This window comes from Chroicocephalus ridibundus, chromosome 6, assembly GCF_963924245.1.
Source record: "Chroicocephalus ridibundus chromosome 6, bChrRid1.1, whole genome shotgun sequence".
Classification (NCBI taxonomy): Eukaryota; Metazoa; Chordata; class Aves; order Charadriiformes; family Laridae; genus Chroicocephalus; species Chroicocephalus ridibundus.
The window spans coordinates 70,191,559-70,206,086 of record NC_086289.1 but is presented as its reverse complement, the minus strand read 5'-3'; the positions used below and the strand labels follow the sequence as shown (position 1 = coordinate 70,206,086).

At 39.4% G+C, this 14,528-nt stretch overlaps 1 protein-coding gene across 2 annotated transcripts in view; it reads right to left on the bottom strand.

The window, feature by feature from the left end:
• Positions 1 to 8,210: 8,210 nt before the first annotated feature.
• Positions 8,211 to 14,528, bottom strand: part of SERPINI1 (serpin family I member 1) — a 48,468-nt gene continuing 42,150 nt past the window's right edge. For both annotated transcript variants that reach the window (XM_063338817.1, XM_063338819.1), the window contains exons 7-9: positions 14,170 to 14,256; positions 12,803 to 12,892; positions 8,211 to 11,009 (exon numbers count right to left, since the gene is read on the bottom strand). In XM_063338817.1, the coding sequence (XP_063194887.1) occupies positions 10,933 to 11,009; positions 12,803 to 12,892; positions 14,170 to 14,256 (254 nt within the window). In that variant the 3' untranslated portion in view covers positions 8,211 to 10,932. The remainder of the gene's footprint in view (positions 11,010 to 12,802; positions 12,893 to 14,169; positions 14,257 to 14,528) is intronic.

Here is a 14,528-nt window from a genome sequence, read left to right as displayed (position 1 = left end):
GAACTATGAACGTGTATTTATTTACAGACATAAGTTGTTCCTGACATCTCTGATTTTTTTATCCTTATTCTGTCCCCAAGTCTTATTGCCAAAAAAATGTAGTTCAAATGAATGTCTTGTTATTCGCTGTCTGCAAGGATAATAAAGATGCTCTCTAGCTGAAAACACAAAGCAGGGCCTCCTCTGATCACGGGGGAAAGAAGGGAGAAGCATTATGAGGAGAGCCAGCTATTTTTATTAAAGGTGTTTTGTTCGTGCAGCTTTTGTCAGGACATCCAAATAATTTGCTCCCACTTGCTTTTGGTTGGAAAAAAATGGCAGCCTTGTGTGACAAGAAAGGAGAAACAGCCTTGTTTCTCTACAGTGCCTCTTTTATAGGAAGGAGACAGACACGCTGTAGCTGTCCACGATTCCTGCGTTTAAAGCTAGAAACTGGCATGTCCTGCCAAGAGAAATTAAATGCAATGAAAATGTGTTTCTGGTCAAAGTCAGAGACTGTATTTGCTGTATCACGGTATGTGTGTCCTGAGGGCTACAGGATGTTCTCCTTTCAGCAGTACTGGGGTATTTAAGCATTCTTGGGACTGATTTTCCATTGCAATTCAACAGTATTTGTACCTGCTGCTATACAGGTGTGAGTGCTGGCCCCAGCAAATGGGGAATTCCTGAGTAACAAGCATTTTGCATTCACAAAGCACAGGTATAAATACCTGTTTTCCATCAGGTTTACTGACTTCAGTGGAGAAGGCATTCCTGACTCATATATATTCAAAGACAAGAAGATCTTAAAGTATCTCCAGCTGGATGACGCACCTTCCGCTTACTCTACACACCACCACCTTTCCACCCAATTTCTGGTACTGTAGGACAACAAATCTGTTGGCGGGGCTTCCTAGAGCATGTGTTTGTAATCACTGATAAGGGGAGTGCACCATCAATATGCATTACTCTTTCCTGCCAACTGATTAGTTTCAATCAGGGACTAGTAAAGGCAATCCACTGGCTTGGAACAGAATGACTTCATCCAGTGCCTCTCTCTGCTTTAACTGTTTTCATCCAAAATCCGCTCTGAAGACAAAGCTAGATTTTTTTTCATGGGTTTGTGTCCCCCACCCTTACATTTTGCATTAATAGAGATGAGGTGATATAAGCAGCAGCTTTTCTTTAAGGAAAAAAAAAAAAAAAGATTAAAACCCATGCCATTCAGATCCATCCTGATCTTTGGACTTCAAAGAGGCTATGTCCACTGCTGGCCTAGAGGGGGTTATGAAGGTGCTGTTAAACTACTTTATGTCACCATATTCTCCAGTCACAGACCTGCCAGGCCGCTGAACTAGTCTCAAACATAAACTAAACCCATCTTTCAGCTGCTCCACTTCATCTTGCTCTGCCAGCTCCATGCTGGATTCCAGCCGTTGGGAAATAGGAATTTTCTTTTCTCCTTGACTCACACTAGGGGAAGAAGGGGGCCCTGTCTTCAGCAGGAAACATTATGTGCTGTTGTTGCTTCTTCAGGCAAACAAATTTTATTAAAAAACTAAGTGACCGGATGTAATTCCCTTGATTAAGGTAGTTTAATATTTATACTGATACTTGTGCTTTAACATGCTCTTTCAGGCCTCCGAGTTTTTGCAGCTGAGTTGTGAAAGCTCAGCAGCTGAGCTTCAGTAATATTCCTCCCATTTTGTATGCTGCCTTTGCTGTTTTGTAGAGCTGCCGAATACAAAATGAAGCTGCAAGAGTGTGTTTGCTCCATAGCTAGCAAGGCATGAAGCACTTCTTTCTACAGCTGTGGAGTACATCCAGAATATTCATAACAGTGTCGCAGGAGATGTGATTCAATGTGTGACATTTAGCATGCTATTGTGTGACACCAGATGATTAATGCTCTCAGCAAAACACAGGCTGGTTTAAATAAACAAAATTAAATATATTTTTATGATTATAGAAATCATGTGTTACATCTCTGAGAGAACATCAGCTGCTGCTTCCAAATGCTTCAAATTCGTTGGCTTGTTTTTAAACGCTTCGATTGTTCACTGGATTTTCCTATCACATAAATCCATTGACACTTTGGCCCAACAAGGCGAGTCGGTGATTTGGACAGTAGCTTGGGACACAGTGGGTAGCTGCACACCAGTCTCCATCTTGTTTGATGACCAGCAATTTACAGCGTCATATTGTTCCCATTTTCAGCCTTAGAAAGACATCATGAGAGCTTAAAAGGGCGGGGACCTTAACCCAGTGCCAAACTAGCAAGATTCTTCCTTCCCTGCCCCAAGGGCATTAGACCAACTGTACTTGCTGGTCACTCGGCATGAGGGTTACTTTCTGTGTTCCAGCAATGTTATTTTCTGTAGAATGAGTCGCTTGGGCTACAGTCAAATGGGTGGATGAGAGATGAGTCCAGCATGCGCCCTGGCAGTGCTCCAGCTGCACATTGAAGCAAAACCGTGTGATTCAGACCCCTATCCCCCTGCATCTTCCCATCCACGGGAAGGAAATGCAGGCGTGCAAACCACTAGACCATCTCACACGCTAGTCAGGTCTTCTCTTTGGTGATCACAGGCACAGGAGCCGAGGGGAAGCCAAAAGGAATACCAGCTCCACAGCACAGGCAGAGCCACCACCTCTCTTCAGATCTCAGATGACAAGCAGGTAAAATAGCATTTTCCTACACAATAGCTTTGCTCATGTGAAGAAAAATTTTAACCTTCAGGGTTCTAGGTAAGTTCTGAGATGGAGGGCAGGAGCAAAGACTGTGATTTCAGACTCCTCTGCCAACTGTGTTGGGAAAACCTGAGTCATAAGTGCTGCGTCTGTGCAGTTTAGAGTAAGTCACCAGCAGCATTATTGCCGTACGTACAATGGCGTGACACACAAAAGCACACCACTGTCATAGATCCCCCTTGGTTTATTAGGAGATCATGTTTTCTACATGTCTATGCTGAATGTGAACACACCTGCAAAATGAATAATCTCCAAGCTCCATTTAAAAAAAGAGGCTTTGGACAGAAAATCTAAAAATTAAGCAGGGCTTTACAGCGCCGCAGGAGATACAAATGTAAAACATGTTTTCCACTTGAAAACCTTTGTCTATGAAGTTGTCAGGATTCCTGTGGAAACAGCGAAGACTTCAACCTGCCTTTTTCCCAAATACTGTTCAGATTATCATGCTTACAATAAAGGCCAGAAAATGGGCAGCCAGATGGTTAATGGTCCTTCTGAAAAATAGCCTTCTATGTCGCTTTTTGGAAGTCACTTGTCATGGAACTATCATAATATAATCTCTGTATACTTGTCGTTCATTGAAGGAAGCATATTTTAAGCAAGTGCTATCAAGGCTAAGAGAGCCTGAATTAACTTGTCTTAAAGATACCTCTTAGTGCACTGCCAATAAATCTAGCGCAAGTTGCTGCATCTAGAAAATACACGCAAAGGAATAGAGGCAGCACGTAAGGGAATGAGTTCTGCCAGCTCTGCAAATGGGGGTGGTGGCTCCTCTTCAGGGCCCTCGGGGTTGACAGGGGCCGGGTGGCTGTTGAGCTTTGCCACTGCCCGTTGTGTTAAACACCCATGTCCCTTTATTTCCCCAGGATTCTCTGCCTTCATCTGTCTACTTGTATTTACCTTGCACATTCTCTACGCAACGGTTGTAGGCAGAGGAACATGCTGCCAACAGCCTCGGGGGGGCCTGAATTCATCTCATTTAACTTCAGGGGCCTAAAGAGAGGAACCTGGCCAAGCCAGGCTCCCTAAACAGTTACATAGAAAGGGAGAGAGGCAAACAACCTTTTTATTCCATTATAGGCATCCTGAGCCAAGGAAAAGTTTTCCAGCCTCCAAACCAGGCAGCATAGAGTGGTTTCATTACTTTGTACTATCTGTGATTAGAAGTCCATTTCATATTTTCAGGTAAGTGGCCTGAAGTCATTTTTGCGAATTGGGCAAAAACTGAGTTCTTAACACAAAATCACAGGAATGACGCTTCCCACCCAGTTCTCTGTACTTGTGCTTCAGGGCACAGCCTGAGAGAAATCTGCACGTGGCCCCAAAATGACTAAAACTACAAAAGACTACAAAAGATTTAGAACAGGCTCCAGATGAATCTGATTAAGTTTAGCTTTTTCTGATGATGCTCTTTGCTATGGGTGTTTTGGACACTACATGATTGTTTGCTTTATTTAAACATTTAAGGTTATGGAACTAGACATTCCCTAATTTCTGGTCGGAGGTAACTGCCCTTTCTCCCTTAGGATGGCTTACGCCTACCCTGTTGTAATCATGATAGTGAAGAACTGGTTATGTCCTCAGCTTTTCTAAGTGCTCGATACAAGACAAGCTATTTTACTCATGGTTCCAAGCTCTCTGTCCCACATGTGTCACGATTCAAAAGGTCAGCAATCACGAGATCACCTCCTCAGAACGCTTTGTTCCATAGATGTATACGCATTAAACTTGGAACAACACTGGAAAAATAAATGAATTAGAAGTATACAAGGTTAGCCTGTTCTGCTTGCATCTTACGAAGCCGTAGCAGTAAAAATAGCACTGAAACAGTGTTACAATTCGCAAATAATTTCTGTTCAAAAAATCTGAAGTGAACTTATAAACTGCAGCACATGGTCTCTGATTTCTCTTTTTTGTTTAGACTAAAGAGAAAATTCTGTAGAGGAAAAAAAAAATCAATGGAGACACATATGTAAACCAGGCAGCAGCAACAATAGAATTGGCCTCTTTTACCTATCTGTGGGTTTCACAGAGGGCTCTAATAGCAGCTTGGCTGATGAAGACATATCCTTGGTTGAGTTGGCAGGAGAGTTTTATATGGTCCCGCTCCTGGAAAATGACAGACTGTCATTACACGCTGGTAACTCCAAGCTGCAGCCTAACCCAAAGAGAAAGACTCCCAGGAGAGCTGATGAATTTTAAGACTAGTATTTCTCTTGCAATAAACCTGAGAAATTTTATTAATTTCTGTGCCAAACTATGCTGGCTTTCTGGCTGTTACCTTTAGAAATACGCCATTTACAAAGTATATTGACAACTACAAAACCCTCAAATAAATAGGCTGCTGGTTATTGATGAGATATGGCTTTGTCCAGACCATGATCCTTACAGGTCTCAGGGCAAGATGGACTTCTTGAGGTCTTTTATTTCTTGGCATGTTTCGGCATATTTTTTTCATTCTGTTCAGGCAATGCTATCATACAGTTACTGCCTCTAAGTATTCCAACAGTGCAAGTTGCTTGGTTTTAAAACGTGACTCTTAACAAATACACGTAAATAGAGTAAAAATGTTAAACTGTGACTGGGTCTAAACTCTTTTGGTAGCATTAAAATACTTGAAGGAATGGTTGAAGGCCATCTAAACAAATTGTTCTTACAGAAAAAAACCAGAATTTTTCCATGGCCAATTCCAATCCCTTAATGAGAACACAAAAGACATGATTTAGACACAATCCAGATTTCCCCTGTATGTTTTTTTTCTTCCTTAGTTAAGAGCATTTCTACACAAATACAGAATCATTTTTCTGTAGGAACGCGTCCCTCTGTTTGTCCAGAAGATAACTCTTCCATAGGGAAGAGAAGATGTGTGCTTATTAGAGCTAGACAGTAAAACAACTTGTTATCAGCAAAGCATGGGTCATACCTGAAGTATCATTCCTATTGTGATTCAGTATGGCTGAAAAGATAAAAACTCAGGCAACGGACTAAATTCCCCAGCTGCAGGAATAATTTCAATCTATTTCCTCGGCCAGGTCCTTGTAGACCTAGAATTTTACTACCACTATCTGCCAGATTAGTTTCCAGAACACAAGTGTTGCAAACACATCATTAAGAAAAAAAAAATTCAGTCTATTTGATCGCAGTTGAAAGTGGAGAGTTCCATGAAGTTTTTTGCATACCATGCTTTTTAGGAACAGCTGCCAACGTTTTGAGCTTTGCTGTGCTTGGTTTGGAGTGGCACCTGTCTGAGAATGACTGGCTGCCTGACTTCCAGGCACAGCCATTAACAGAGTTTGGAGCCTGCATTTGTAAGGCGATTTGGAAAAGTCTGAACAATTTCTAAAATAGCGAGCAGAGCTGAGACTCACCTATTGTTTGGATAATACATTTATCTTCACCACTTTTCTCCATTTACCTCCCTGCCAGAGTGACTGTGAATAAGTCTGATATTTTTCATTAGCTTTACAGCCTTGACTGTGCTAGTGTATACAAACTGCAGTTTAAACTGCATTTTATTACATTACTTTTTATTCGGTTTGCCTAATGCCTACAGCAATTGTTCCACGATTCAGGCTTCTAATTAGTGCTGTGAAACAAAATTCATGTGGATATTGTTGTAAGAGCAGTACTATATAAAGAGAACATCACTCGAGAAGCCCTGGTGGATGGGGGTAACATGTAGAGCTGCTCATGAGTTTTACAGTGCCAACTACGTTTGTGTTTTGCAAATGGTTTCTCACATGTAACTTTGTCTTATAGCCCTTAACCAATGCCAGCTGGAAACCAAAGACAAGCTACTGAACCAATTAACAAAGGTCCCCAGTAAGCAGGCAGAGTCTTCATTCTATAACTACTGCAGCTTGACCCACAATTCTTGGGGACTGCAGAAGGTTTTATAAACTAAATTAGTCTACGATTTCTCATCAACTGTGTTGGTAAATACAAAGTAGCTCACAAGAGAATTCCAATCACTACTTGCTGGTATTATCTGAATAACTAAGGCACTGTTTTCCTGCTCTCTAGCAATGTGTTCTGAGGGTAAATCATCCATCTATTTTTAATCTATTTTTAATCCATGTATTTCCATTTTCCACTGTAGGGACAAAACCAAAAATTGCCTATTAAAAGGGACAGAAACAACTCAAGAATTATTTTGTAAACATCACTTTTGGAGTATGCCTTGTTGCTTTTTTTAGAAAATCCTCATAGGACAAATACTGCCTCCTCCCCAGGAAGAGAGCAGAACACCTGACAGTGGTGAAACCTCACTATACGAGAACGTGCCAGGAATCTGCTCATGCAGAAAGTCTAGTGACTGCATGTAAGTGAGCAAGGGAGGGGGGAAATAAAAGAGGTAAGCAAAAAAAACCCAACAGAATAATAAAGCCAGCATATCAATGACTTCAACCCTAGTTGTTTCTCTCTTGTAGTCAAGAAAACATGTCTCCTATTGTAGCACTGCCACTCTGAAGTAAATACAGCACAGCTCTACTGCTGTTCATCGAGATGGGTTGAAAAAACCCCAAACTTCTGCTTTTACTTCACCCACACCAAGAACACAATGCAATCATGCAGACTATGAATTGCACAAAATTTCCCCTATGAGCAATGAACTTAATCCAGCAATCTGTTATCAAGAATCAGAGAAGAGTTTACAACACAAAGCTGGGTTTTTTTCTTTGTTTCCACTCCCCATCCCAATCATTAATCTCAGGCACCTGGGTCTAATTATGCTCTCAGACTCAAGCAACTCTCATTTACAAAGACTTACATATAGTTGAGTCCCATTCAGGATATGCAGCTTTCCAACACTCCTGTAGGATTACTGTCAATGAGAAAGTACTTCTCAACTTCTTAGGATAGAGTGACATCTTGTGGTTTCTTCTTTTGTCCATCATTGAAAAATAAAAATTAGGCACAAAAGCGTTGACTAATATTTTTGTTTGTTTGTTTCTGGTATAACACTAAGATCTTATTTGTTTGAGTAATATAATGTACTTGATTCACAAAAACTGATTGGCTTGGCTTTTTTAAAGTCAGTTTAGCTCCCATTAAGAAGTATAGGCGTTATTGTCTTAAACAACAGTTTACTTTGTCATCATCAAGGCTTTTGGAAGAATAATGAAAATTAGCTTGAAACAGCAACCAAAACATTCTAATTCATGCAACATGACAAATTTTGGTTTGAATGTCGTAATCTGGAAAAACTGTTTGGTGTTCATGGTCATGTAGAAGTGGGACCTTATTTAAATAAGTCAATCTCTAGTGGAAGCACCACCACTAAAAGGATTTGTAGGGAAAGTACTCTTTCCAATTGCAGCTCTGAAAAGCATTTCCACCTGGACTCCAGTAGATGTATGCAAGACAGACAGAAGATGACAGCATTAGGGAACTGCATCTCACAATTAAATTCCACCTGCACCACAGAAGGATCTCAGTAGACACTGTTACATCATGGTCACTTACACAGCACAACTACAGAAGTTTCAGCAATTTATTTTCTGATATAGCCTCCAACACAAAATACAATTTTTTTTTTAATTTTTTTTTTTAAGACTATACACCTAAACTCACATACGAGCCACTATTGACAAATTCCCCTTACCAAAAAAAAATCCAAAGGCAAAATTATTTTGCTAGTTTTGTCTTGAAAAAGCAATAGCATCTTTGAAAACAACATTATACAAAATCTATTTTAAAAAACACAATGAAATATTATTCATATACCTCTATAAATTGGTAACAATACTTAAGATATCACTAGTGAAAAGCAGTATTGTTTGAAAGCTGTTCTCAATAATCTACAACTAACATCTTTGCATAATTTGCAATAGATCAATTCATGTTGTTGAAAACCAGGTAATTCTCAATTTTCAAGGAACATGAAATGGCTATTTTGCATCTTTAAGGACTAGGAGAGTATCAAGTGAAATAACTTGTGTTTGCACTTCTGTTTCTGCTGGTTTTCCTACACACCCATTGAAACAATTGTCAGAATCAGATTTGGAATATGTGATTCTCCATCATTCCACTTATGCTCAGTCTAACTGCTAGGGAAGTCTGTGCACTTGCCTGATATCCTCTATAAATACTTCTGACTGGCAGCTGTCCTTCCATAATTCCATAGCTTTAGTTCAAATCTATCTTCAGTCCTTCCCTTGGTAAGAAGCATCTACGCTGCAAGGAACTAATGCAAAGAAAACACAAAATTGGTCTGGAAGAACTTTTGATGGACTGAAAATAAACATGATTGAGGGCTGTCATCTGCTTTCACACGTCTTTCCAAATCAGAACGAACGCCTCAAAAATTAGCGTGAAAAAAAATGTAATAGCTTAAAAATCAGGCTCCCCTAAGTTTAAAACTACAAGAGATCTTTAGGATTTGGGTCACTTTTACAGACATTAGGTGATGGTTCATAGGATCATTTAAACATGAAGCCCTTGTGTAACCCCATGTCAAAGAAGCTGGTTTTACCTGCAGTGAGACTAATTCTATATCTTGGTACAATTCGCCCCAGCTCCTTCTTAGAAGCACTCCCTTTTTTTCCCCTCCCAAGCATAACATTTTTAGCTATACAGAAATAAAATTACAATTTTTGTCTAAATATGAATAGAAAAACTGTCTCACCAAGTCCAGACTACAAACTAATGAGGGTAATAAGCAACAAAAATACACTAAGGAGCTCCATTTTTCTTCTGTGCAACAGAACTAAACAATTCAAGGGGGCAGGGCTAGAAATGTGTTCAAATGCCCTTTCTCCAAGGGAGCATAACCAGCCTCCAAGGAGAACATCCATCACTTTGCAGTTTGACCTGCATGATTTGCACCAGCAGCATAAAAAAACCAAAAGTGAACAATGTGTCAAACTTTGGAAGTTCTCCTTGCATGAATAACTTTGTGAGCAATATCTATGCTGTTTAGAAGTGAACGTATGTATGCCAGAGAAGCCTGTAACTAAAACTGAAGTTCAGCCAATATGCATTTGTTCCTACAGAACTCAAAAGACAAAACTCCAATTGACTGAGAAGAAAACCACTTATTATCCAAAAGTTTGTATTTATGATCTGTTTCAAAGCAGCTCCTCCCTTCCTTTCTCCTATTCTCTCTTACCTTTTTAAAAACTTCTGTTCTCTTTACATTTTGCACAATGAGAGAAGAAATAATTATATGCCTCTTTGGTGACAACTGGTACTTCTCGTCCTCCTGTAAATGGGAAGAGCAACTAATTCCCCTGCTAATATTTACTTGTGGTGTGTGTCATTGTCCTCTCTGTCAGTTTATTCTCAATAAAAAGTTAGGGAATAAAAAGAATTATGCTGTTCCTTTAGACATTTATGAATAGAGCATTTGTAGATGTTTAAAATTAAGGGTGGTGTTTGTCCTTTTTTTTTTTTTTGGCTTTGAGAAAGATCATTCTAGATCCCTTAAGAGAGATACCGCAAAGCTTAGGTTAAAGTAGAACAACCACTTTGGGGGAGAAAAATATGTCCACACAAATGACATTACTATTCAACTATTTTACTTCAGTCACATACATAACTATTCTACACTGACTAGTCTCAAATATTCATGCGATCAAATTTTATTGGCATCAACAGTCACGGAAGGTGAATTGCAGAGTCACATGCAGCTGCGTTCATAAAGCAACATTTTAGAATCACATGTGGGAGAGTTCACACAAAGTCTACCACAGTTATAGTATAGAATAAAATCCACTAGGCTTAATTTGTTCCATTAACTTTGATGAGACAGCATATCGCAGTCTGTTTACTACTCTTACACGAACAGGAAATGATCACATTTTCCAGATGTAGTTCTTCAACTTTACGAATTATCATCAAGGTTTGCCATTTGCATTATTCAGAGCTGCACACATTCCGCTCCTGTCTCATTGATCAAGTCAGTCTTTGGACTGTAAAAAAATTACAAATAATGGATTCGCAGTTTTTTGCTTTACAATTCACTAGAACAAGAAACAGTTGTTGACATGTACACAATTTTATTTTAAGGACACGGCAATCACAATGACAGAAACAGAACTATTATTTTAATACTGTAAGCTTTCCTCTGGAAACTGACTTGCACACAGTTAGATCTTGAAAGCATTTTCAACAGTATCTTGGGGGAAAACACAGCAAACCTTAAATATATTCACTTCAAACTTTATGTGCTTATCTCCTCTTTTTGGTAGCTGGTGACAGTTAAAGCTCTTCAAAGTCATGGCCACTGGTATTCATTGCTTCAGGGTGCATTACCCTTCCCATGAATAACACAGTACCTGTGGAAAAAGTGGGAAGGGAGGGTGGGAAGGAAAGATGTCAGAACCAAAAGGAAAAGATGAGGTTATAAGATGACAACTACTGGGAAGTTCTAGAGCATGCAGAACACAAATTTTAGAACTTGGTAGCCATGAAAGGCAATGGATCAACAGCCCCAGAGAAGATATTCTCTGACTATCTTCATATTCAGAACTGATACAGTATGAAGAACAACAGTGAAATCCTCTGCATTTCAGTGCCCCTCTGCTTGTTCTGAAGGCTTGATTGAAAATCCACCAGAAATCAACACAAAGGTTCACTTTCATTTCAATGCTTCTGATGAAGGCCCATGAAGTACTGCCACTGGTGCCAAGTGGTTATGACACAGTACTGGTTTCTAGGCTGTCAGGTTCCAAAAGTGGCAGCTAACCTTAACTGGAGCTTGAACACCTAACCAGAGTAACCTTCACCATCTCTTCTGATGTTCACATGCCTGTGCTGCTGGACAATGTTCCTCACAGAATTGAAAGTGAGCCCCAGAAGCTCCACACCAATCAGTTAACGATTATTAACAGATAAGTACTTTGAGTTCACAGCTTTTCTCCACATTAGAGCATGCAACCCACAACAAACCCTCTATATGAATACTGCTCCCCTACACCATTTAGTCACCATTCCCATCTTTCCCATTTCATACATTTCTACCTAACCTGTTTAAACACAGTAATCAATCATGAGCACTTAGGATATTCTTGAGAAGGGTAACCATCATAGATTTTTTTTTTTCCAAAATGTTTCCAACTTTAGATTTCTAGATTAGTAACGAGCTTTCAAGCTTTGACTATAGCTGTTGGCAATTCCTCTTTCTTCATGCAACAACAAGGCCCATGCAACATTAAAAAGTGCTATCAAGCTCTACTCTCTTCTGACTGAAACTTTTCAGGGAGATTTTTGTATATTGAGTAGGGAAAAGGTCAGATACCCTCTTACAGATGCATTTTTGCCTAATTATATGTCTACAACAGCAAAGATACTCAACTTAGTTTTCATTAAAAAAAACGCTAAGAGTTTATATCATGCCTTGCACACAAGCGATCCTACCTAGCTGGACTGTAAGCATTACTGCAATCTAAATGGTTAAATAAACACCGATACCTATGGATGGGGATCTCAAATACACAAAAAACCTGTCAGACTGCACCTATCAGAGTTTGCTCATAGATCACGTAAGATACCACAACACAGACACCCATACGTGGGTGCACAGTAATGTTTTGTCACCCAGTCACATCCACATCATTAAGACATATTACAAATATGAAACTAAGGAATTCCTTAGTCATTGCCCATTTTGCTAGCGAGTGCTGCTCTCATCCCTTGCCTGCCACAGAACACTTCAAGAGCACAACAGAATTATTCATAGCTCTAATATATGTCTGTTATGCAAATCATTCGGTACCGGGAACATATCTCACTGGTCTTACTACAGCCAAGCTCTTACGGAATGCAGTGATTATGGATATTCAGGGCCGTAACACTGTGTTCTCTGAAGAAAAACGGTGACTTTTTCTTCCCCAGGGTTTTTAATCATGTAATTTTGGATATTTTTCAGGATTATGTCAGATTTTGGTGTCTTACTTGGAGAAACATTAAGGGGATATAGAAAAGGTCAGTCTTTCAATATTAGGTATTTTAAGACAAATTAAGGAAAGTTCATAATATCATGCCAGTTCACTGATGAAAACAGACAATTTTCTTTTGTATACTTGACGATGTACTGTGAAAAACATGGAAGAGTTTGTAATATTCTCACCTGTTCTTCTGTTTCTGACCAAAAAGAAAAAGGGATGATCAACTATAACCTGGGGATACAGCACTGCCATTCTGCTAATGGCAATCATTCCTAAAGGAAAAAGAACACAGGCAACTTGTTAAATATCACTGCACATTCTCCTCCTCTTCATGATAGCAGAGATACTTGTGAAGCACATGAGCAGACACTAAAGTCCCACACTCTCAGATCTAAGTGTCACCAAGAAATAGCATGAAAAATCTAACTGAAAATGAAAGAGATCTACAGCGTAATTGCACACCTATTTATGCTCTAAGAATGATTAACAAGGAAGAGTGGCACAATTTCCCAGGCTGAGCGAGCGGCTTATAAATTATAAGGCCCAGAACCTTAAGAGCAGTTATGACTCCTGCTCACTTGTAGAAAGAAAATGCATTACACTAGACAGCACTGCTGACCTGTTTTAAGCAGCTCCAAGCCTGCAGTGGATAGCAAAAGGTAACCTTGAATAACTATGGAATATGCAACAACTAAATGGGCTGATCTTGCAGCTTTTAGCTTCAGTCTTTAAATAATACAGAGGCTGAAAGTAAAATTAACTGGAAATCAGGGAGAATTTGACTCTCTGTTATTTTTATTTGGAGATACATGGATTTCTCCAGGATGTTGTTATTATTTCTCAGTGTTTCATTTGCTTTTACATTTTCACTGCACTGTTAATAAAGACTCATGCATGCCAGTAATCTCTGTCCATATTAATGTGACAATTCAACCCGGGTCCCGATATTAATGACCAGGGAAGTCATTCTTCCTTTCCTCAAAGGCTGGTACAAGTAGTGGCAATTAGAAATCACTTACTGATACATATTGGCAACTAACTAACTTATTTTAAGGAAAAGCATGTGATAGCCACCTAAACCAACCCACTGGCCTCCTAGCATTAATAGTGGCCAGCTATGGTTTTGCATTTAGCACTTTCCATCTTGCATCTCCGTATACAAGCTTATTAAAATTAAACTGCAACAACTCTCAGCTCCTTCTAACTATTCTGGGTCAAATGCCTCTGACCATCTCAATTAGCAGATCAAAAATTACAAATGCTTAAGTTCCATAAAGAAAGTATAAATTGCAGTCTGTACCCTCCTGACAATCAGAAGCAAAGTAAAGAAGAGGTTTTCCACAGGATGCTCAAAATTCTTTGTGAAAACACCATGTTAAAAAAAAAAATGCTAACACCTTTAGTTTCCAAAATTCTCTTCTGCAAAGCAGTATACTTGCTATGCTGCGTCTTCATGTTATGTGCTATTTAGCTTTCCTGGCTCTACAGTAAGTCAGTTTTAAAGAATTAATTAACACAGAATAACCAGATATTTGATTTAGTCAGGTACCTGAGGCAGCAGCAGCTTCTGATCCTTCCTCATTAACTTCTAGAAATGCCTTGTGAAATGCCTTTGCAAGGTAAAGTTCTTTGTTATCTGGAGAGGAAAAGGAAACATATTTCAAATGGCTCAACAGTAAGATTGAAGTATTTAAAAAAAACCCAAGCACCACCAAAACCCCTAACACTACCGTCCACCTTCTATACCGACTGGGGAAGGATAAGAGCTTTGTGCATAGGAGTTGCATTAAAATGCCTCCTGACGATACCTTTAATAGCACCGTTTACCTCGCTTAAATTTGGAGTACTCTCCTACACTGTGGGTATTAGAACAGCTTGGCACTGCACAGAGCACCTGTATACCAGACA